The sequence below is a fragment of the Symphodus melops genome (genome assembly GCF_947650265.1).
Source record: "Symphodus melops genome assembly, chromosome: 7".
Classification (NCBI taxonomy): domain Eukaryota; kingdom Metazoa; phylum Chordata; class Actinopteri; order Labriformes; family Labridae; genus Symphodus; species Symphodus melops.
Window position 1 is genome coordinate 24,139,704 of NC_136697.1, and position 24,694 is coordinate 24,164,397.

A 24,694-nucleotide genomic window follows, 5' to 3' on the forward strand; every position below is an offset into this window, starting at 1 on the left:
GGCACCCTGATTAGTGATTAGAGGTTCCCTGAAAAATATTCTCATGCTGCGCAGTACAAGAAACATTGTGATGCAAAATGACCTAAAAGTCAGATTTGACAATAACACAAAAAGCACTGACTCCAGTGAGCTCGAATGAAAAATGAAAAATTGTGACTCTGGCAGAAACAAGAGTAATCTAATTTAGTTATATGAAGTAAAAGTGAAGCAGGAGCTTAATCCTGTTTTACTCTGCTCCTGTTCTACACGGTGACGAGGCAGGAAACCGCAAAAATGCACAAACGTACTTCAGTTTTTCTTTTTCACTGTGTCCTCGACATCTGTATCGACATCTACTTGTGTATGGACTTGAGCTTGTCCTATTCTAGTCTTTTGACTACTCAAAGCACTTTGACCCAGATCACAATTACCCATTCACCCCCTATCCATTCTACTAGGGGTCAAGTTGGGGTCAAGTGTCAGGGACACATCAGATGTGACCCTGCCGCTGAGCCACAGCCGCCCCTCTGTCCACAGTATTCAAGGACTAGTCTGGTTGACAAGGTCTCACAAAATAAAGAACATCTATTTGTTCCAGAACATTTCCTGGTACACACAAACATTTTGTTCTATCCAGTTAAAGTTAACCCTTTATATGTATGTTAGAACAGAGAACCAAATGAATATGATTTGTCTTATTGTGGAGAGAAACGGGGTGTTACCTGTAAGCTCAGAAAGTGTACTGTGCTCCACCAGGTGCTTCCTGTAAAGGGTCTTCAGCACTTTGGCACTGCCGAACCTCTTGAAGCGCGTCTTCACATTAGTGTAGAACCACTCCAGGTTCTGTGTCTTCAGCAACCTGACAGAGAAAACCAGAGCTCCACTTTCACTGCCAGTCAGAACACAGGGCAACAAATATTTGACTTCACATGACGTGTCATCCATCTTTGTATACAGTCTTTGCTCAGGCTCGGTCAGATGATTAATGTGTGTATGTTCACCGGGGTCTATATGTTGAATTTAAAAACATACAATATTTATATGAAATTTATATCTTATATTTTTCTTGACTTCAACAGTTGCTGAACAGATCCAGATTTTAAATATTCAAAAGGCTTCTTAACAACATTTTTTTGTTGCCGTTATTGTTATTTTTTTTTTGTAATTTTGAGTGTTTACATGTGAAGTATTACATACAAATTCAAGAAGTAAATCCACAGATTCTTCCAGTTCTAGTTGGTACTTTTGTTTTTCAGGCGTTGTAGGTTGTATACATTGTCATATGTTATATAATTAACAGATGTGTTAACAAATGCTTTTTGTTCATAGATCTAATTAGGAGATGACACAGATGAGCGCTCGGGATTTAAAGCTGTAGGACATAGCAGAGATATTCGTTTCGGCGTAAGTTACCATCTGTTCACAGTGCGTTTGAGAAGCAGAGAGAGCTGAGTGTGTGTGTGTGTGTGTGTGTGTGTGTGTGTGTGTGTGTGTGTGTGTGTGTGTGTGTGTGTGTGTGTGTGTTCCTGCAGTCTCTGAGTGAGCATCAGACATCATGATAGTGAAATGTAACATCTCTGTAAAGATCTCCTGTCGCACTCTGCAGAAGGTCAGCTGAAACTTCATATGACCGCATCAACATGTTAAACATTCCTATGTGCACATATGTACAGTGAGAAATACTTTTTTTATAGTGATAAATTCAGACTTACTTTTATGTTGCATGAAAAACAAATAATTGAATAAAAAAAGGGTCAAAAATCTTTTTCGCATACCTTTTCTGTCGCTCACACTTCTTCTGCCACTAAAACAAAGTAAGTCACTTTCTCTCTTTCATGTCGAGTTCGGATCAGAAAAAACACAACAGCCAATGGAAGACTTTATTCTGCACTATATCCTGATGACGATTTTGTCTAAGTCCTAAATCCATCTCTCCGGAAGCAGGACAAGACTGTTAATAACCGTTACGACAGCCTCTCATCCCAAAACTTATCCATGTACACACACACACACACACACACACACACACACACACACACACACACACACACACACTGCACTGTAACTATCGGCGACCTTACCTGCTCTTCTCGCAGGAGGAGCAGAGCCAGGCTTTCTCCCGCTTGCTGTAGATCCGGCAGGCCTTGCACACGTTGTACCTGCAGTCGTGACACTTGCGCTTGGGGTTGAGCAGGAAGGTGAAGGGCGAGCAGCAGCGGATGCAGCAGCGCTGGTTGAAGAAAGACTGGCGTGACAGCAGGAGGCAGCGATTGCCCTCCTCGTCCAGCTCCTGCTTCAGTTCACTGAGGGGAGAGAGAAAGAGAGAGAGAGAGAGAGAGAGAGAGGAGGAGATGGTTAGAGGGGGACAGAGAGTGAAGTGGTTATGTGTTTCAGTAAGTTGGAGAGATCAGTCATAGGTTTCCTAAGACAAATCGGATTCATGTTACAACGAGCAAATAAAATGCATATCAACATAGAGCACAGCACACACTGATCCTCGACCTCCCTTTTAATGAAAATGGAGCAGAAATTAAAGTGGTTTTACAAAGTGGGTCAATCCAGCCTTTCCTAAGTATCATTTGAAGGTTAAATGATGATTGAAAATGCTGAAATCCTCATTTATAAAGATATTCCAAGCTGAGGATTTATTATGTCATTGCCTTTTAAAGGCCGCCGTGCTGCAGTCGTGTAAGGGTTAAAGAGAAGCATTGTGTTTTCCTCAGCAGCAGGACTGATTCTGGCTCAAGCTTTTCTTTTACCTTCAAATGAAATAACTTTTATTTATTTAACACTTATCCATTAGAGCAATGTCATCATTCATTAAGAGTCATGTGGGTGGGTTAGTCCAATATTACCCTCTTTAAGCTCCATTTTTGATCTCCTGCGTCTTTGAACAATATAAAAGATGTGTTCACAATCTACTGAATTCTGTTCTATGTTCCTTAACTGGTTTATGTTTCAATCTTATATACTCTGACATGTCGTCATGTTGGAGTATTTTGAAGCTCAACAGTCTTTTATTTCTGTGATTGTGTTTATTGTAAAATCCATCCATCAGGCTGTCAGAGATACATTTTAAAATGAATGAAAATGCTGGACGACAAGTTTGTTCCATGAAGTGTGACAGTATGTGTTATGTGAAGTTCTCTGATGATGATTTCTATAGCTTCAACCTACAACATATCAAATGTTGTCCACACAGTTTCCCATTTCCTGTTTTAAATCAATCTAAAGCTCCACCAAGCAGTCCAGTTTTGTTCAGTACAGTTTGGTACAGTAAACTCTGAACTTCCTCATATTTGGTAAGCGTGTAAGCCACATGGAGATAGACAAGTCTGTTTCTCAATAGTGGACACTCGTCCACATGTCCACATTAGCTTCATTTTTTAACACTAGAGGCTGCAGCTTGACCCTGTCCACTCGTTTGAAAGACAAAGAAAATGGTTAGAAAAACAGTTTCCCTGCCGGATGAATAAAAGGTAAATGATGATGATTAAATGATTTAATGAATGTTTAGTGCCCTGACATCTTTGGTTACACTGATATGACGCTGTATGATGGAAAGCCATCAGTATGTTAGCACGCGATAAGAAAGACCCCACCTTCTGAGAGACTCAGTTTATAGTATAATTGAATTTGATCATTATTTAGAATTCATTTCTACAATGAGGACCCCCAAATAGTTAACACCTGTCGTCTTTTAAAAACTATGTTACCGACCTGGCCATGTCAAAAAGGCCGACATGCTCACAGTCGACAAACCTAAAATAAAGACAGTATGTTTCAAATGCAATTGTTTTGGGCATGAACACTTTAAATGAACCCTCCTGTTGGGGTAAAATCCTGGATTAGGGAAAGTGATTATGCTGTTACAAAATGTTGGTTAGTTTGCAAGCAAGGAATTATTTTTTTCAGTCTTTCCAAAAGTGATGATGAAATAACAGCCATCTAATCATTGTTTGGTAATTCATAATTCCTTCCTTCCTCAGGAGGCAGAGAGAGAGCAGCTGAAGTGATGAAAGAAGTAAAAGTCTATATATATAAATATATATATATATATATATATATATATATATATATATATATAGAGAGAGAGAGAGAGAGAGAGAGAGATTTGTAGTTTCAAAGTTGAAATTGAATTTCAAAATGCATTCTCACAATATCCCAACTCCCATGTTGATGGGTATAAATGTCTTTTTAACACAGGTTGTCAAAAACAACAATTCAAATTAAACAACACTTAAAAGAGGAGAGCCTCCTTGATGGAGTTTTGCAGTAACAAAAACATTTTCTTCGTGTCAAAAGACTTAGAAAGTAACGTAAGAGGAAAGTAACATAATACGAGTGCATGAAGCAGTTTGTACTAGAAACAAACCTATGACTCAAATCTGACGCCATGACGTTAACAGTGAAGCAACAATCCCTCCTGGTCTCTCTGAATCATCTGAAATATGTATGAAACATGATACACACATGTCCACTCTACAGTATGTGCAGCTCTGTGCCTCACACAGCCTCGTCTGAAGGAGGTTTGTAGCTGGCGGCGCAGAAACAGAGCAAACATGAAGAAGCTCGAGCCGTGTCAGCTGCAATAATCCTCAGAAAAAAAAGTCTGTTTCTCTGAGATAAGCTGATGTGATGTCTGCGGATGTGCGCCTCTATCTGTGAGAAGTCCTCAGCGTTTGTTTTATAAAGTAGAAAATGGTAATGTTGTATACGCATCATGTAGTGTCTATTAAAGGAAATTCATCCTTTGAGCTGGTTATGTCAAACTGGCAGCGTGTGTGTGTGTGTGTGTGTGTGTGTTTGTATGCCCGTTAGCGTCAAATAGAAACACGTGTCAGCGATCATAAAGTGATCAGGTGAATTGGCAGTCATGCAGCTCCTCTTGGTTTTCTCTTGGAAAACGTGTCGTTCTGCTGAAGGAATTACCAACAGAAACAAATCATCAATTGTACTTCATCAGCACCAGAACATGTATCATAACAATTCATTATTAAAATCTTCACGTGTAGTCTGTGGCTCCATCGACTTCTAGAAGAAAAACATTGTTTTGGTTTAATTGGTCCAATTAAGACACACTAATAGGTGGAGGTTGAATATTTTTTCAACAACGTGTTCATGCAGTTTTTTTTAGAGACGTCCAGTATGTGTGTAGGTGTGTGTGTGTGTGTGTGCACATGCACAACACAGAAACACATGCTTGCAATCCCCTAATCATCAGGTGCATTGGCAGGAAAATGGCCACTAGTGCTTTTCCCAGAAAATTTATCAGTGAGCGGGAAGAATTAACAAACAAACACAGTCAGATTGTGCTTCATGAGCCACAAAATGATTCATCACAAATTCCCTCTCATGACACAGTGCGACTTCTGCTGGGTTAACTAAATGTTTATTTGTTTTTTAATTTAACTACTGCTACTTTCATCAAATCGTTTTTCACCCTGAGATTTCTCCTGACAGCCCCCAACAAGATATTAAAAGTCATCCTAAAAACAGGAAAAACAGACAGAACAGAATATTAAAAATCTACCAATTCACAACGTTTCGTCTCTATTCATATGTGAGAATAGCTATAGTGTATAGGTCTGTTACTTTCTGAGAACACTGAAGTGAATTTAAAGCAGGTCTTATAGATATTACTGTAATATCATTGGTGGTACAGGAATCTTGTTGATGTCATCCTAAACCATTTTTCTGGAAGTTTTCTTCATGTGATGCAATATGACGCTTTTTGCATCACATGAAGAAAACTTTCAAGCAAAGAAAAACATATTTTTCTCGTCTCAGGGCAAAATGAGGGCTGGATTCACGACCATTCAACACTACTACCATGTTTCTAATGATACATAGCTTCATGCAAATGGGTGAAGTATCCCTTTAAGTTAACAGGCAGATTTTAGTAAGTTCAATATCCGCTCTGTTTTTATATTTCATCTACTTCCTACAGACACATTTACAACATCAAGTCTGATGATGCTAGATTTAGCTCAGATCACAGACAACAGTAGGAGTTGTTCTCTGTGACCGTAGGCATCCTTGTGCAACAAGAACACGAAAATCAACACTGCATTCATGTATCTGTATTCCGCTCTGAACTTTGACTCTGGACTGATTCATTTCCCATACTCCCCTCCGATCGCTGTTTATCATTTAGCGAGGCTCCCAAAGGTGTGTCAGGGAGAGAAATTGAAAGGAAGAATAAACAGAACCAGAACCAATAGAACAACAAGAGGAGGAGAACTCGCGGGTTGCAACCTTTCTGACACATTTACAGTACCACGCTGATGTCAGAGCAGCGTACAGAAACCGATGTGTGTAACTGTGTTGTTTCCATCGCACTATAGCTGGGCAAGTTATTGAGAAAGCGCTCTTGTTCTTCAAACCTATAAAAAAAAATATATATATTTAAATGTGTGCATCAAAACTTCCCTCTTACAGCCAACAGTAAGCGTGAGTCCCTGCACACCTGGAGCTGTAAACAACAACAGGATTATCTCCAAGTAAGCACACTGCTTACTTTAAGTTAGAGAAAGAAAAAAGCTCCCCACTTAATCGCTTTTGGTCACATGGAAACTTAACCACAAACCTTCCAGTTAACTCTTTTCAAACTTCATTCGAACAGTGGAGACAAATACAGACTGATTAAGGACATAACTCAATATGTTGCTTCAATTCTAACTTTAACTGTCACGATTTCACCTTGGAAAAACTGGTCACCACTGGTCGACAAGAAGGCTCTGAGCCGTCTCTACTTCCTGAGGAGGCTGAGGTCCTTTAACATCTGCAGGACGATGCTGAGGATGTGTTATGAGTCAGTGGTGACCAGTGCCATCCTGGTTGCTGTTTCGTGCTGGGGCAACAGACTGAAGGGAACACACTAAATAAACTGATCCGACAGGCCAGCGACATAGTGTTGGTGGAGCTGGACTCCCTGACAGTGTCGGAGGAGAGGATGCTCTCAAAGCTGCGTGGCATCTTGCCCAATGTCTCTCACCTAGGATGCTTGCTAGAATGGATGATGCTAAAGTGTACCCTGCATCTGTATAAAAACACTAATGAGATTGCAACCTGGAAAATGAAACTGCTCCGTCGCACCACTAGAGGTCTACAACCCTTGAGGACTCTTAACTCCAAATAATATTAATTCAACACAGAGTTAAGTGGTGTCGCTTAAAGCACCAGTCACTTCAAACGTTTTTTTTTTTTTATATTTGTAACAGGTTATTGACGTAAACATTTCCTGAAATTTTCTTTTCTTGTGGTAGAGATCAGACGCCTTGAGCCAAATTCATCATTAGGACTTCCTGTGACGAAGGAAGTCGCAGCCATTACCGGTAAGTCTATTTAGCATGTTGCTTTATCGTCTGATTTGTTCCCCAGATTATGAAAAGAATTTTTGAATGATAAAGAAAGCACAGAAAGTTGCTGTGTAGGTCAATAACATAAGGGGCACGAGGACGACATTCGGGGAGAATGACATCATTGTGATATATCTAACCTATGACTAACCTCACACTGGCGAGCATTTCCAACTATTGTGTACCATGTCCCTCTCAGACCAAGAGACTCAGATCAAACCCACATTAGCATTTTATTCTGTCTTTGTGTCCGTGCATTTATGGATTGGACCGACGCTTTGAGGAAGTCTGAGTACAACAGGAAAGGGAGGGGATTTCCCGTCCACTGTTGTTGAACAAACTTCAGAGGAGAGGCGCAGGACAGAAAATACACGCTGATCTCCATATTATTAACAGTTACTGAAAGTCAGTCTGTTAATGTGTGATTTTTATAGGATGACCTTCTCATCAACACTCAGCTCATTATTGGAGATGATTTAAGTGTTATCAGTCCATTGAATGGCAGTACCAGTTGTGAAAGCGAGCATGAGTACTCAACCTCCTTGTCTGTGAAGAGAGCAGTTTTGATCCGTTGTTATAGGTGGAATGACTCATGTTTGCATGAATAAGGTTACACTGAGAGCAAAGGCGGTATTAGACCTTTTTCACAAACGTCTAAAGCTTAGACCACAGAGGTTCAGATCTAACCTGAGTCGCTCCTCCTCTTTCTTGCGTAGCTTCATGTCCCTCTGCACCACCTGCAGCACATGCTCCGCCTCATTGTCAGACAGACCTGACAGATCCAGCTTACGCCCCATTGCTGACACGCCTCCTCCGACTCTCGCTCAACCCCTCTGACCCGTCCAGTCAGCCCGTTGTTATCATCTATAAGGAAGAGAGAAAAAAGATACAACATGAAACAACACAAATCAGATCAGAACATCTTTCTCCTGAACTTTAAGGAACTTGGCATTTGACATCAAGTGTTGAACGAAAAAGAAAACTAAAGCATTTTAATATAGCATACTTTTTAAAATATATATTGACTGCACTGCATTCAAGGTCCAAGGTATCTGTTATTTAGCACATGGACAGGAATCCAGTGGACAGAAAACACAGGGAGTAAACTATGCAGAAGAACTGATTTAAAGTGACATGTCATGCTTTATTTTATGTAGATATTTCCATGTCAGCTTTCCTGTCACATCTTTCTGGACACTCTAACTTCTACCTTTGAAAATGTGTGATAGTGAGTGGATAAGATAGAGTAAAATAAGCTAATAACGATTAAATACTGATGTTCTTTGGATAATGTTTTTTTTTTAATCTATGTACTTATATGTCCATTAGTGTTGCTCAGTGTGCATCCAACAAAACTATTTCCACATTTCTGTCTATAAAAAAATAAATCTCATCTGTTCAGTAAACATATTACACTGCATTTTAACCCTGCAGCTCGCACTAACACACCTTTATTAGGCAGAATACAGTTCATAAGTGTGTCCTTGTAGGAACTCCAAACTCTTTTAGAGCCACTTACACACACAAAAAAAAAATTAGAGGTATTAACACTCAGCAGGATTTGGATTTTCTGCAATAGCATTCCTGAGAAGTAAATCTCTTGCTTTCTGTTTCACCTTGAGTCAAGAAGAAAGTCCAGACCCACTATGACTGAAGCCTCCATGTCAGTAGATCAGTGATGTCTGCAGGGAATTACAGAGGATGGAGCATTATGCCTTAAGCCTTTCCTTTTTTAAAACTGATCTACCAGAGCTTTAATGGAGAAATATAAAAGCCAGAACAAGCCATAATGTCAACAATGTAAACAAGAACATGAAAACATCCACACTTTATGAATATCAGAGATAGAAGCCACCTTACCCCTGAGGAGTTACAGACAAAAAAAAACAGGCAGATTTTAAGGAGGCTGCTTAACAAAGTATGGATGTTACCTAAAAAGAGGATTCATTGACTCTTCAATCGCTCCTCTTGTATGCTGAGTAAAGAAAGTTAAAACTCACCGATATTTGCCACTGGTGTCCCTTGCGGGAGAAACGGACGCACCGGTGCACCTTCAAGACCAAACACAGGGGGAAAAACGAGTTTATAATCCGTGTCTCATGGGAGGGATACTGTGAAAACTTTCGCCAAAAATATGCACAAAAACACAAAGTTACAATAAAAGGCTTTATATCTTGTCCGTCCGTACCTCAGGTAGAGGAGAAGTTTGACAATGGTCTGATCAGTGCAGCCAGTCAAGGTTTCTGAGGGAGAGAAAATCAGGATCAGCCTCTCTCCTCTGAGCTCAGCGGATTAGGCGACATGGAAGTGATGAAAGTTTGTGTTCATAAATTTTACTTTTCTAATGAAAAAAAAAAAAAGATCTGGTTAATGCCTGATCCTGAAGACGTAGAGGGCTTTTGTTGTTTTTCATAGAAATGTAATGGATACAGATGTATTAGTGGGCAAATAAAAACTTCAATTTAAACCAACGCAAATTAACAATTTAGGCTGAAGATTTAATGAGCATGGACTCATGGGTATAATGGAGTTTAGGGCCAACCAAGGCGGTGCCACAATTATAATTGGGGGAGCTTTGAAGGCTTCGTAATTAAAAGAAGGGGCTGAAGAATTCCTGAAATAACAAACATAGGCCTAATATAACCTAGCCTACATCACGAGCACAATTAATCCCATTGGTAAAATAATGTTATAGGATAATAATGCTCAGATAGTCTAGCTACTCTTATAATGTACACAACAACCCAGCCACTAACTGTACAAATACAACCAAAACTAGGTTTAAAGTGAATTCTATCATAAATAAGATATAATCCAACAAACTATTTTTTCTGCAAACTGAAGTAAATTAGTGAAACCACAGCCAGGACACCAATGTTTCACTTTCAACATACAAGTCTTAGCCGCGATAAACTTATTTGAACTTCGGTTTTTTTTAGATTAAAAATGTATTCACGTATTATGTTGTCCTCGAACACGTGTTAATATTCATACAGCAGATGGCGATATCCAGCTCTGGACTATCTGAGCATTATTATCCTATATACGCCTGTGTATTTCTGTTATATGAAGCCCCGCCCACATCTGACTCCGCCCACACCTGCAGCAGGAGGTGTTGTGGGGCAGAGGTGTCACCTGAGGTCAAACATGGAGGCTTCCGGCTGGTCTTAAGCTCAAAATTCCGTGGCAATAGTTTGAATTGAAGCGTTTGAACGTTATTTAGTTTATATCGGTGATAAAGATATAGGCCTATAAGTTGTATTATCATTTGTTGTTATAAGCCTACAGCCTATCTAGCCCCAAAATGACACTACTACAACAAAAGCTGCTGTTTGTTTTATGTATTAATAACAAACTGAAGTGCCAACCTGCTTGAATAACTTTGTACATTTATATACTCATGAATGTACTTGGCAATAAAAAATGATTGACTGTAATTATTAATGGACGTCAGCCATCTATTCAGACTTTTCCTCTTTCACGGGAGAAAAAAAGTATTTCTCTGAAGACATGAAGGTCATCTTTAATTTACACATGCAGCTCAACATATGAAACTCTTGAAGGAAAACTTCAGAGTATATGTTCTTAAAATGATACAACCTAACTGACTTGTTGATGTGACTCTGTGATTCAGTTAAAATCCCAAACAAGATGGGCTAAATAAAAAACAAAAAAACATTTGTTATAGCCTAACAAGTCAATAACTCTGCAGCCTAAAAGCTAGGCTGTAAACAGGTATTTGATAAAACTGTTGCGATAACAGTGTCTTTACATTTGAAGCCCAATTAGGTCTGTGCCTTGCTTGGAATTAACAGTGCAGTGCATTTTGTAAAACACAAGACTCAGTATCCAGAGCTGTATGTTTTCCTACATTTACAGGTTCAACAGAGGCGAAGAGGAGGTCATATCAGAGTGAATAAACTAACAATGGAGAGGCTCAGAAACATATGACTGTCTCATTTGCTATTTCTTTTCTGATCTGACAAGTTGTTTTTGTTACTTTAGATGAGCTGAGTACCCCCTTCATGAAATCACTCTTTGGACTCTGTAGTTCTTGTTGATTTGAATGGCCTCTGTGGAGATCGTCAGTGGAGTTGAGTGCAGTGAGTGAATGAATGCCTGCATCTCTGTACAGAGAAGGTTATCAAATAAACAATAAAAAGACAAAAACATAGGAATACAAATGAGATCTGGAGGAGAGAGGGGACAAAAAAGGCAAACCAAATAAATTACTGTTGATGAAATTGATGAATGAGTGTCGTTGTTATCCACTACACTTTTAATTTGAATATTTCTTCAATAAAAATATTGTTCAGAAACTACAAAGGTAGCAAGATAGACGAAAAGTTTTTATTTTTTTAAGTTCTAAATAAATCACAGCTGAGCGCATATGTAACAACTATCAGACTTAATTTTAATTGGTTAATGGAAACAAATCGCTTTCCTGTCAAGATTACAATAAATTAAATATCATTAAATTACATTGAATATAATAATAGGTTTAACTATAAAATGCGACAATAAAATGCTTATTAACAACTTTACATCATAATTAAAAACAAATGGGGGGAAACGACCAGAGCTATATGCAAACATTTTTTGTTCTTCTATATAACTATGGAAACGACGGGCAGGTTTTTTTTGTGATGAATTCGTTTTATTCACAGGGGTACACCGTGTTCACACACGTCGTTTTATATGCTCCTCTAGCGACGTTGACCCCGCTTCTCCGCACTGCTCTGCGAACAAAGACAAGCTGCCTCTGTCGCGTACTGCGCCATCACCCCCTGGTCACGTGATCTCGGAGGCTAGAAGCAGCTTGGCTCCAAAGACTAACTCTTTGAACGCTTTTACTGAACACGCAAGACACATTTTACTCGGTAAAGGTCGTGGTGAGTATTTTATTTTTCAGCCTTTTTTTTTCATTTTTCCTTCCTTTTTCTTTTCTTTTTGGATTTTTTTTCAACGATGTTTTTTTTCCCCGGACAGAACCTAAATGTGCTGGCCGGCTAGCGAGCGAGCTATCCGGCCTAACTCGAAGACGCTCCCCCCTCTTCCCCCCTTCCATGAACGTTTTTTTTTTTTTTTTTTTAGAAATTATAACTCTTTGGATGCATTTTAGTTACAGTTTTACGATTTTTTTTTTACTTAGTGGGATTAGCGTTGTTTGTGAAGACTTTTCATTACGGGGGAACTAATTAGTTTTTTTAGCACGCTTCTCATGCTAACTACTTAGCTCTAGCTAGCAGCGTCAGAGGCTTTTGGTTTTGTGTTCCCAGCTTCATCATGATCCTGGTCCGGGGTTTTTAATTGCAGTGTATCGACGAATCTATTCGTATTGTGCAGGTTTTGTTTTCTGCACGCTGAAAGGACTGGTCTCGTGCTGTGTATTTTTTTTTTGTTAAGGTTTCCAATTGCTTGTTGGCTAAAGTTAGCCGAGCCAGGCTAGCGCAGGGCCTGTGTTTCACACTGCCGCCTCTGAGTGGCGCTGTCCGGGCAGAGAGTGTGTTGTGGATGAATTTAGGTAATTTTTGATAATCAAAAAGGATTTTTTTTTGTGTGGAGTAGACTTTCCCCCATGCCTTTCCTCCCATATTTTTTTTTCTGCTGTGGGCTGCCAGTTTTTTTTTTTGAATAACATTAAAAAAAAGATCATTTTATTAATTAAATCTTTGTCATTATGAACAAGTATTATGGCTGTTTGTGTATACGAATAAACTCATGCCTTCAGGTTGCACACACAAGCCCCGTAATGTCATTTTATTTTAATATAAGCCAATAAATATCAACTTGTAAATTGTATTGGGATAAATAATAAAGAACATTTATCAGTAAGACGCCACTTTAAAATGAAGCTTGCAGGATCATTGTAGATGTCATGTTAGACAACACTTAATGCTGATTGTACAAATTCTTCACCTTCCTTTGTGGTGACATTGAGTCAAATGTGCCTGAACATTAGGTCTCTTAAACATGTTCTGTATGATATTACATGTGTAGTTCCTTACCTGTGTATCCCTCAGAAATTATGATTTTATTTTATTTTTATTTTTTGGGGGGGGGGATATGTAAAAGTCACATGTTCTATAAAATATCAAGCTCTTGTTAGTCTTTTGAAAGCTAAAGTGAAATGATTTGTCAAAGAAGAGGATGTTAATGATTTTCTACAGTTTCTTTCCCCTGCTCTTCTTTAGTTGAAAGCATGTAGCTTCACTTTCACTCTTCATATTGCGTATTCATGAACTCCTATCTGAGCACCTAGAATCCTTTTCCATTAGAGCTACATCAGACGAGTCCATGTGGATCTACCTGGACTCACACACCCCACATTGTGTAGTTAAACAAATTCAAAGCTCCTTTCTGTTCTTTCCTTCTCTTTTCTCTGTTTTTGTTGAATAGCATGAGATCTCACACATGAAAATGCACAAGTGGTCACGTTTCATTCCCTTAGTGGCTAGCTGTGATAGGTTTTCCTTGTGTGTCTGTGTTTGCCTCGTCACTAACCCCCCCCCCCACCCCCTGTACACACCCCCAACCAGGTAAGACTTGGTACAACGTAACCCTGCTCGGCTTGACTGAGGTGTGTTTTCTGTCACCTCAGTATTTATCGTGAGGGGTGAAGGTGAAGGTCGAGACACCAGCCCAAACTGATCCCAGCTCCACAGTGTCAAACATCAGACAGACGACAGCCCTGCACACAGACGCTATGGAGTGAGTGATGAATGTTCGACCCCCCCCACCTGACAGCCAGAGGCGTGGGGGGGGATACTGTTGATGCCACCACTGTTTTCATGTTTGCTTTATCGGGGCGCACTTCCCAATCTCCAAACTCCCACAAGGCTCTGGGCTGCATTAAATACTCCCAATCCTTCCCTCAGTCGATTAGCAGATTAATGACATGCTTATTGTGTACAAGAGAAGAGAAACCCCAGTAAATTTGTATACAGGATGCTTGGTTCTTCAAGAACTCTGCTGATGAAATGCTCTTATCAGAGTAGCTACAATGCTGTCCTCTGCTGGTGTCAAATGGTGCATTACAACAACAACAAAAAATCTTTTTCTGAACACGAGGAAGCATCTGAGTGAATTGAAAAATCCTCCACCCTTTCGAAAGCACACGAAACTTGAAACTGCCCATGAAACCGAGTAATGCACATCTGAACTGTGAACAGAAGTTCCACCGCTCAAAGGAGAGGCAGGCACGTGTCATTTAGAAACCCCTGGTTGGATTTAATTTCAAAACCTCGGAAGCAGACGCCTATCCTGTTTCTGTGAGTTAGGCAGAAATGAGGGATGCCATGTGTTCCTTACAATGAGGCATTTCACGAGAAACGCATAGCAAATGTAGGAAGAGAAAGTCCTTACATGATCATCGACACAAGTTTGTGTAAATTTACATCAACATAGAAATATGCCACTCGGACCACAGCTCACAGTTTTACACAAGCACCACTTGTATTTATCGTTTTATCAAAGTGCTTGTGTTTCAACACTTTTCTTTACTTTTAAGTGACCTCGAAGTTACGCGTCTCAACGCTGATGAGCAGAATGCCCCATTACATCCAGTTTAAGTTTGACCCTCAGTGTAGATGGAAGTCTCTTCTCATAGATGTGTATTTTACATGCAGCATTAATAACAGAGAACTGCTCCCTCCTAGTTCTCAGCGTTTGCTTCTTTAATAACTGATCCAAGTGGATGTTTTGGTAGCTCTGCTGTATTCGTAGCCGTCTGCAGTTTGAGTGGTCGAGACCTCAAATGTGGTCGTTGATAGGAAAGGTAAAAAGCTGCAGCTGCGTGTAATGAGAAGGTGATGCGTTTAGGACGGGCTTGACACAGGTCTCCTGAAGGTTTAAAAAAAAACAAAAGATAGCCTCAAATGAAACCACATCGTTGTGCAGTTTTCTCTTTATGTTTTTGTGCTCATGTATTTTTAATGTTAACATTTTTTTCTTCCCAGGAAAGAAAGCAGATAATGTCCGCCCCTCATCCTTTTCTTTTTTTTATCGTAGCCTCCACAGCCGAGGAGACTCCAGTGTTTGAGCCAACGACAGTAAAATCACTTAAGAGTTGTTTGTCACTAATTTTTTCGGGGGTGTGTGTGTGTCTGTCTCCCTGGTAGGCATTCACCCACCACCTCCAGCCTGATGGCCGCCAGTAATGTCACCAACAAAACCGACCCACGCTCCCTGAACTCCCGGGTCTTCATAGGAAACCTCAACACCCTGCTGGTCACCAAGGCCGACGTGGAAGCCATCTTCTCCAAATACGGCAAAATCGTAGGTTGCTCCGTCCACAAGGGCTTTGCCTTCGTTCAGTTCGCCAACGAGAGGAACGCCAGAGCTGCTGTCAACGGGGAGGACGGGAGGATGATTGTTGGACAAGTTCTGGGTAAGGACTAAGAGATTCGCATCAGAGGGCTGGTTTGGGTTCTTTAAAGCAGCAATGTAAACGTTTGGTTTGGGTATTTACAGTACAGGGACTGGATCGTAACGTCTCTGTATTTTTCTGTGATTTGTTTCCCTCAGACATCAACCTGGCAGGGGAGCCCAAACCACACCGATCAAAAACCACCAAGCGCTCAGCTGGAGACATGTACAGGTCAGTCATGAACACACTTCCTGGTGGATTCCACAGGATCTGCTCTCTGTGCCGGAGAATCAAAAGGAATCAAACCAGAGATAGAAACAAGAATGAAAAGTGTAAACCTTGAAGTTAAGTTTAATAGAATAGAATGTCTTTATTGTAATTATACAAATTGTACAACAAGATTACTTGGCTTCACCTTAAAGTGCACACAGCTAAAAACAAACAAGAGTATGGGTCAAAAAAATAAAGAAAAGAGTGACCCTAGTTAACAGAAGGTGGGATATGTGTGGTAGGACTCATTTACAGTTTGCAGCATACTAAATTTAAATGGATAAACAGACATCAGATTTCTTATTGCACAGTACGAGATAGCAGGGTGTAAAATATAAATAGTGCATTATATTAGAGTTTAAAAAGGATTTGATGAAGAACTTATGACATTGTTCACCATGTTTTCTGAAATCATCTCTTTTCTCCTTCCTCAACAGCAGTTCCTCATTTGAGCTCGACTACGACTTTCAGAGAGATTATTACGATCGGTGAGTAAAATGATTCACTTTGTCTCTGCATTCAGATCCATGTACGTAAACTGAAACAACCAAGTCATTCCAGTGATTGTCATGCGTTTCTCTTTCTGTGTTTGGTACCAGAATGTACTCGTACCCGTCCCGTGTTCCCGCTCCCCCTCCCCCCTTGTCCCGGGCCGTGATCCCCTCCAAGCGTCCGCGGGTCAGCGTCAGCGGGGGGGGCGGCGGCAGCAGCAGGCGGACCAAGAGTAGCTTCACCTCTTCCTCCAAGAGCAGCCAGAGGAATTCTTCCTCCAGAACAAGTGAGCATCTCCACTCAGTGTTAGCAAAGTGTGGAGGATTCCTCTGGAAGAAACCGCTGAGCCCACAGCCCGCTCCGTGTGCCCATCCAGACGTCTTTTTCTTCTTCTTGTCTCTGCAGTGAAAGTGGACCAGCTGCAGACCATCAAGCGGGAGTTGACCCAAATCAAAAGCAAGGTGGACGACCTGCTGGACAGTCTGGAGCGCATGGAGAAGGACCACAGCAAGAAGTCGGGTAGGTGTGAGTACACAGTTTTGAGTGCACACTTGATTTGTAGAGGTCGTTTTAAATGTAGCGATTTTAAAAAGTTGCCTCGTGAGGATTCGCCGGATAATCACGCGCCTCCATGTCTGTCTCAGTTAAGAGCATTAAAACGGAGCCAGGAGAGGTGACTTCTCCTCCACACCCAAGCAACAAGAAGGATGACGGGATGAAGAGAGACCGAGAGAGCCAGGGCATGAACGACTCGGACGACGATGACGAGGAGGAAGACGAAGGTGACCTGCTGGAAGAGGAAGAGGTGAGGCTTTGACACCTCGGCATGAAGCGATCCTGTTCAACCACATGTTGGACCTTGTTTGAACGCATTTGTCGCTCTAACGCACTGCAGGTGAAGAGTCAGGAGAGGGAGGACGAAGATGATGACGAGGAGGAGGAAGGAGAGCACGTGGAGGGCGACGACGATGGCGACAGCGTGAACGGCGAGGATGACTCGTAAAGGAAGGGAGGACCACGCGAACGCATGCAGCGTACACACGGCTCCGTGTAGGAAGTTGGACTCCTGTTTTAACACTCATGTTGTAGATACAAGAAGCAAACACACACACACACAGAAGCATGGTGCACACACACTCTGTTGTTCCACTGTCCCTCAAGCAGATCTTTTTTTTCTTTGTAACTTTGGCCAGTTGTCCAGTATCGCTGTAAGAGGACGAACTAGCTGTAGGTTTGTGTTTTTATGCGTCATCACTGGTCTTGGAGAGAAGGTGGAAACACGGACGGTGTGATGTTCTCAGAGGCGACAGCTCGACGGACATGTCTTAACACGAGGACGAACGTTCAGCTGCAAAAGACCGTTTTTAGGCTCAGTGTGTATGTCTTCCCTCATCGGTGTGTTTGTTTGACCTTGTGTGTCCGTATGTTAATGTCAGTTTTTTATACTATTTGGTTTCAGTTTAACTGTAAAGGAATAAATTGCAATAAAATGTTGAAATGGATCTTCTTCTTTTTCTGTTTTGTTAAGTAACAAAAGTGGCCGATCCGGTCGTTTGATTTTGTGCCTAAAAGTTTCGCAGGAATAGAAAAAGGAAAACTTGGATATTTAAAAAGTTAGGGTGTCAGTAGTGATCCTTAAAGGCAAAGAGACACGGTCTGACTTTATGTTGATGTATTCATGTCGTCTAGCCAACCAATCATCAGCTACAAGTTTATCACTCCGCTGTCACATCCAGGTGTGCAGAAGTTGTCTCCTTTAATTTGTGATCCTGAAAGTGAACAACCTGCCCCTGAAGGTAAGTAGAGTTCATTTAGAGAGGAAACCAAGACTCAAGATGAACTTTATTGTCCCATAAGGTGAAATTTGTCCTGAGCTCTGCATTCATAAAGAACAATCAAAATCATTCACATCAAACACAAAATGTATTTATTGATAACCAGAAAAAAAATACATAACATCAGGTTCTTAAAATATCAGTTCACAGCAAAGTTATTTTCCAGTGCATATCTGTCATATGTGCCTCTGTTTTAAAGTTTTATAGAAATCTTCTCCGTCGACAACGAGGAACTCTGAACCTCGTAGCAGAGGGCAGCAGCTCGTTATGTAGAACATGGGATGAGTCACTGACTGCTTTAGAGTCGCCAGTTCAAAAACAAAAGTGGCCTGCAGGGATGTGTGCTGTTTACCTCCATTGGATTTTCTATGTAGCCTGAATTAATCAGTTTGGTTTTTAACTGCGCAGACAGGTTGCCAAACTGTGCTGTGATGCACCAAACCCTTTTTTTGTTTAGCTCAAACTTCGGTAAATGCTCCTGGTGAAATATTTAACGTCATAAACACTCTTAGATATGAGGACTTGCTGTCTGATTCAAAGCACTCTTTTGACACTTCGTGTTTAGATCACTGCCCTCATAATAACATTTAAACGGTCACATGCAGTTTTGAGAAACGTCACACCGAAGAGAGAGTTAAAGATTAATTCAATACAGATTGTCCCAATTTTCCGTGTTTATCAATCAGACGGTTTCCTGCCCGTCACAGGTGTGATATCTGATGACCTCGAGTTTCGGCACATGCAGGAGAATCTGTACTGAGAGAGGAAAGCATGCCAAAGACTTAAACCATTCAATGATAACTTCAGAGTTGGTGGAGCTTTATTGTTTACACTCCTTTCATCAAGTGTTACATTCACATAATAAAACCAACATTTGTGAAGTGGGTTGGGTGGCATTTCATCTGCCAAGATGTTCTGTTAAACAGCTTAAACTTGTTGAACTGAAACAGTTTCTGCTTGTGCTGCCAGGTCGACGAGTTTTGGTGGTTTGCACCAGTGCAAACCTGGAGTCACATACCTGAATCTGCTATGCACACAATGTTTTTGGTCATAACTCCTCAAGATGTGCTTTCAAAACGCGCTTTGATTATTATATATAAATCAGGTACAAACACAAAATACTTTCAACACATCAAAGATTTTTAAGTAAAATATTCTATACATCAGGTTGACACTCGGTTTTTTGCTGTGCGTTAATCCAGCACATCAGCGTCTTCATCGTGCCCGGCTGGTATGAACATCTTAGGCTCTGAGCATGACGAGTGGTGAGAGGGCGCTCAGGAGGGTCAGCACTGCTGCTCGGAAAGGAAACAAAACACTGATCAGAAAACTCCAACTGCAAAAAAAAAACATTCTCAGATATGAAGCTTTTATCTGTACAGAAATCCTTATTCCAACCATCCAACCATAAATGTCTTCGAAGGATTTCTCATTATTTATAATGTCTAGAATATTCTTTATACAATTCTGTGAATACCTAACTGTGAAGTATTAAAATTTAGTGGCTGCCCTCAATCTTTCTGTTCACACAGCTTACAGACTTTTCAAAGATCTCATGGACAGAGAAAGAAACTAAAAGGCCTGAATCTTACTCGGAGAAGTGCTGGAGAAACCTGGAGTTGTATACCAGGAGATTAATCACAGAAACACCAAAGTCACACTAAATTCTGACTCTTGACTAAGGAAAATATTTTCTCCTGATTATTGTTTTTTTGTAGTTAACTTTTTTTTTTTTTAGCTGGTCTGCTGCACACTGAAGGAAAAACTGAACACATTGTCTTTGACCATTTAGACCAGTGAAATCAAATGGAGTGGCTCCTTTTGTCTTATTCGTGGCTCTGATGATAGAGCCTCTGTTGTTACATTTGGAGACAAATTCTTCTTGACCTTCTGCATCTGAATTGTAAAAGTCAAAAATATAAATATTTGGAAACATACCATGAGAGTGGGCTCCTCCACTGTATCCTGAAGTCGTGTTGGTGGGGGCGGCTGTGGTGGGGGCGGCTGTGGTGGGGGCGGCTGTGGTCATGGTGCTGACCGGGTTTGCGAGGTTCAGCGAAGCAGAGGTCAGGGTGACGTTAAAGTCTCCGAGCATATCTAAAAAATTAAAAGAGGAAAGATTGGACATAATAATATGAAGTGTATTCAAGAAGAAAAATCAAAACCACCAACTCCAAATCAGGATTTCTTAAGGGTTTCTGCTTGAATCCTGCCCCTGAGTAGAAGCGAGGTAGCAGATCGTTCTCAAACTCAAGTAAAGTTCAAGCATCTTAAAAAGTACCAAAGTATGTTTGGGGTTTACTTCTGGTTTTTGTTTTTGTTTTGTGTCTTCACTTACTTCCATTTAAAGGTCCAGTCCCTAGGAGGACTTGGAAGGTGGTGGACATATCAGTAGCCCTCATGGCGGTGGCGTTGGCATTTGGGATTTCGAACTCACAGGTGATGATGTTGCCTTGCACCATGCCTCGAATTTCTCTCACTCTCTAAAATGGCGGGTGACACGAAGAAAGACGTGGTTAAAGCCACACAGGAGGAATATAAAGCATCACTAAAGTAAAGGTAGAACATCATATTTACAGAAGGAATAATGGCCAATCAGGGACAAGCCTGTTTTATCTGTTTTACGTCAAGGTGAAGTCTTTCCAAGTTTAATGATCTAATATTTAAGACAATTAAATCAATTCCCTTTCTGAGCATTGGTGAAACCCATTTTATATTCGAAAGATGTTTTTGTTTTTTTATCACACATTGTTGATGCTTTCTTTATACCAAATGGTTTTACAAATGCATGCATTGGATTTAATGTTCATCCTTTCTTTGATATAATACGGTGAATTTGATCAAACTGACAGACAGATCCAAATGGTAAACGTAAAGGCCTCACCGTCTCAACTGGGGTGAGCGCACCATTGGTGTTGTTTCTCTGCATTGTCCGGAAGAAGAAGGAGCCATTGTTCGAGCTGTTTTGAGCGCAGACAAAAAGCGCGGCGGAACCCTGAGGAAACAAACAGAACGAAAGGGTCAGACGGCGTCCCTTAAAAATCTCTCTGTGACCAAATCTGACACCATACTGAGTCTTTGTTAAGAAGAAGAAAAAAGGTGATGAAATAGTCCAGGCAGGTGTTGAGTTTCCAGTCCTTCTTGTTTGGTCTGCCTGTTGGAGTCTTTGTGCGTTATTTTCTTACGTCTGCTTCCTTGTTTATATGTATTTGATGTCTTTGTTCATTCATACCAAGTTGTTTAATTCTTTTTGGAAGGTCAACCCTTGCACGATAATCTTCATGTGCCAACTTATTTTACAAAGTATACCCTTTGTTTGAACTGCTGTCATTTTTGTATTTTTTGTTTTACTTTAGACACCTGAATTAAAATTGAATTATTTCACTTGATACAAAAATGTAAATTTTGCAGTTTGAATTACTTTCTACTACTCCTCTAAATTGGCGACTGAGCTGCCAGCTGACAGTAATGAACTTGGGAACACATCACAGATGTCATTTTTGGGGCATTTTCCTTTTACAGTACATGTAACACATTGTTACACAGACAGATTTACTGCATGTACACATGCATGCATGTGTACTGCTGTATTAGTACAGTACAGATTTCTCCAAGTAAACTTGAGCTCCTTTTTTAAATCTGAATCTGAAAAAGGTTAGAACGACACAGAATAAAGGAGCAATCAGTGAGTTCACAAATACTTCTAATGAACCGTAAATCAGTCAGTGTCAACTAAAATGTAGAAAGAACTACTGTTGACTGACATGATGACGAAAACATCAAAAAGACAGAAAAAAAAGACTTTTGACCAATCGGCTCACACAACGATGATGAAACAACTTTTCATTTTGGTGGCAATAACAAATTTTACTAATAAAAAGACTCTGAAAATTGTTTTTACAGTTTCGAGAATGGTTTCAAAAAAATGAGCCAAACTGATCGAGGAAAATATTTGATCATGATAGGAAGCTTTGGGTTTCAACATAATGAATGTCAGAGTTTGTCCGAGCAGGTGAAATGTAATATATGGATAAAACGAAAGTTTGTGTTATTTTTGTGGAGCATAAAAATGCAGAAATAAAGCAGAAACGTAATGGTTCCCTCCTCAAATCGTCATATTTTACTCTGTCAAAGTTCATTTTAAAGGTTCCTTCTCGTAAAACAGCTCCCACATGAAACTGAGCCGAGTTCTTTTGCCATGAAGGACACAAGATGTTTTTAAACACCCGTCAGATCACACATGTACGATGTAATGGTTAAGATCAGTTATTTAATGGCCTATTCAAGCCGTCCTTATCTTCTAAATAAATGTGTTTTAAGTCAGTCATTGTTACCTGGCCACGTCCTATTCAACAGGTGGCTGTTTGCAGGTATATTTAATGACCGCAGGTGAACAGTCAATATTGAATCAATGACCGAGCTCCAATAAATAAATAAAGGACTTGCTTCTGTAAATAAAGAAGCAAGCCCATAATTTTTAATGGGGCTATGTTGTTGGCAACAGTGGATAATATAACGACCATGTTGTATAGGATATCATGATCCAGGTCTGGTCCATCACGTACATGTGGCTCATTATAACACTGCTGCCTAACAGAGGGACATTTAGTCTCTGTGAATGTTCACTTCCTCACATGGTGAAGATAAGATGTCCTCTCTAAAGCCTCTGGCCTGTTCTTTTTAGGGGACTGAACGTTTACTTTGTAATGTGTGTTACCTGCGTTGCGTCCATAGTGAGTCCAACTGCGACGTATCCTTGGGAGGACCCTCTGAGCTGCATGTTCAGGTTAGTACCATTGGGAGCCATCGGAGTGCCGGCGTCTGCAGACATAAACAGGCAGCTGTCGTTTGCAGATGGATCACAGTCATTTGGCGTCTCCACACACAGTTTTGCGACTCCACAACCATCCCGTGTGACGTTCACCTGGAAATCACACAAATCCCAGTTTAAAAACCAGATCATTAAAGTACGATGGTTGAAATCAGTGGTTCCCAAAGTGGAGTTGAGACAGTGATATTCTGAAGAGTAAAAGTCTTTTGTTTGTTTATTATCATGTATAAATGTTCACAGGTAATCTGCTGAAAGTACACAAGGTCAAGACTGTGGTAAAGAGACTGTGTGAGTGTACCGCTGTGTTATTGGAGAATGACAAATGGGCTGTTCCTTGTACACCTGGCGCCACATAAACCATCAGTGCCGCAGCAACCAACAGGATCAATCCTTGTTCCATCCCTAACAGAATGACACAGCAAAAAAGCAAAAGACAAAGAGAGATTAAAGGTCAGACAGATTAAGTCTCATTTATCAAACATTCATCAAACTTCTCTGGCAAGATCTTAATGAATCATTACGAAAGAACACATTTACTAAATAACTAAGATGTGTCTTTGTTGGGTTGCCAAGCCATCTGTCACGTTATGGCTCCACTTAAGTCCTCAACATATTGACTTAAGGCGTACAATGACGCCATCAACTCAACTTTCTCAATCACATCTTCAGATCTCCATTTTAAAAACTCAATGATTAATACAATAATGCAGAAATATGAGCAGTTCTGAGCTTAAGTGTAAAAGTGGGAAAATCAGAACAATACTAACTCAAGAGGCGCTGAAAGTTGTTACCTGTTATGAATTGACGCTATATAAATAAAGATTGATTGATTGATTGAAAGCCTAGTGGTTAGTGCACACGTCCCATCTAAGGAGGCTGAACCTCCTCTGAGCAGGCGGCCCGGGTTCAAACCCTTGGCCGCTCTCTCTCTCTCTCGCCCCAATTTTTGACTCTATCGACTTTTCTATCTCTAAATAAAAGTATAAAAGCAACATTATTAAACCTAAATTTAAAAAAATAAATAATAATAATACTAAAATACTGCCTCTTTTAGTTTTATTAAACACGTGTAAAAACAACCACAATAAAAGATTAAAATATTTTGTGGAACAGAGAGAAAATAAAGAATAACAATGTCCTGTACTTTATAGTTGTGTTCAGCATTTACATAAAGAGAATCAGCTCTTTTTAAACATGACTATCTGTATGCTGTAACACATCGAAAAACCTTTAAATACTTGCATATCACTTAATTAAACTTGGAAAATAACGAAATAGTGAATAAATTATAAAAAAACATGAATACTAGTCTTTCAAATATAAACAAGTAACATATAATGAGTCCAAATATAAACATGAGATTTGTCTGTTTTCCCTCCTAAAGACTCACCTGAGCTGTGAGAGTGTGAATGCTGAGCTGCAGAGAAGTTCTTTGTTAAGCTGTTGCTGCTCGTCTGTGTGTGATGGAGACCTGCTGGAGCGATTTAAATCAGCAAGCATCAGCGCTGATACTCAGAGGCGATGATGCAGGAAAGATGTGGGCGTGGGGATGGCGGTA

The 24,694-nt window shown here is 40.2% G+C and overlaps 3 protein-coding genes across 10 annotated transcripts in view; 1 reads left to right on the top strand and 2 right to left on the bottom strand.

Annotated features, from left to right (window-relative positions):
* LOC306827262 (uncharacterized protein) overlaps positions 1-9,575 on the bottom strand; it is a 28,645-nt gene extending 19,070 nt beyond the window's left edge. For 2 of the 4 annotated variants that reach the window (XM_079348965.1, XM_079348963.1), the window contains exons 1-4: positions 9,341-9,515; positions 8,028-8,204; positions 2,061-2,282; positions 702-838 (exon numbers count right to left, since the gene is read on the bottom strand). In XM_079348965.1, coding sequence (XP_079205091.1) covers positions 702-838; positions 2,061-2,282; positions 8,028-8,137 — 469 coding nt within the window. In that variant the 5' untranslated portion in view covers positions 8,138-8,204; positions 9,341-9,515. The other 2 variants (XM_079348964.1, XM_079348966.1) reach the window with 2 other exon arrangements.
* A 2,502-nt stretch (positions 9,576-12,077) lies between these two features.
* Positions 12,078-17,972, top strand: LOC306826418 (heterogeneous nuclear ribonucleoprotein C-like). Of its 4 annotated transcripts, none has more exons than XM_079347741.1 (9): positions 12,078-12,232; positions 13,942-14,051; positions 15,497-15,729; positions 15,867-15,939; positions 16,416-16,466; positions 16,578-16,756; positions 16,876-16,995; positions 17,115-17,275; positions 17,366-17,972. In XM_079347741.1, exons 2-9 carry the CDS (start codon positions 14,047-14,049, stop codon positions 17,471-17,473), a joined length of 930 nt encoding a protein of 309 aa, XP_079203867.1. In that variant the 5' UTR covers positions 12,078-12,232; positions 13,942-14,046; the 3' UTR covers positions 17,474-17,972. The 4 variants fall into 4 exon arrangements, with proteins under 4 accessions (XP_079203867.1, XP_079203866.1, XP_079203864.1 ...); XM_079347738.1 differs by having other exon boundaries at positions 12,080-12,232; positions 15,461-15,729; XM_079347739.1 differs by having other exon boundaries at positions 12,083-12,232; positions 15,461-15,729; positions 16,876-16,989.
* A 402-nt stretch (positions 17,973-18,374) lies between these two features.
* Positions 18,375-24,694, bottom strand: LOC306827058 (putative ferric-chelate reductase 1). 2 transcript variants are annotated; one of them, XM_079348690.1, is made up of 7 exons: positions 24,527-24,694; positions 23,435-23,538; positions 23,023-23,229; positions 21,190-21,300; positions 20,644-20,788; positions 20,244-20,402; positions 18,375-19,600 (listed from the first exon to the last, which is right to left on the bottom strand). In XM_079348690.1, the coding sequence occupies exons 2-7, from the start codon at positions 23,534-23,536 to the stop codon at positions 19,548-19,550; spliced, it is 777 nt and encodes a 258-aa protein (XP_079204816.1). In that variant the 5' UTR covers positions 23,537-23,538; positions 24,527-24,694; the 3' UTR covers positions 18,375-19,547. The 2 variants fall into 2 exon arrangements, with proteins under 2 accessions (XP_079204816.1, XP_079204817.1); XM_079348691.1 differs by having other exon boundaries at positions 24,608-24,627.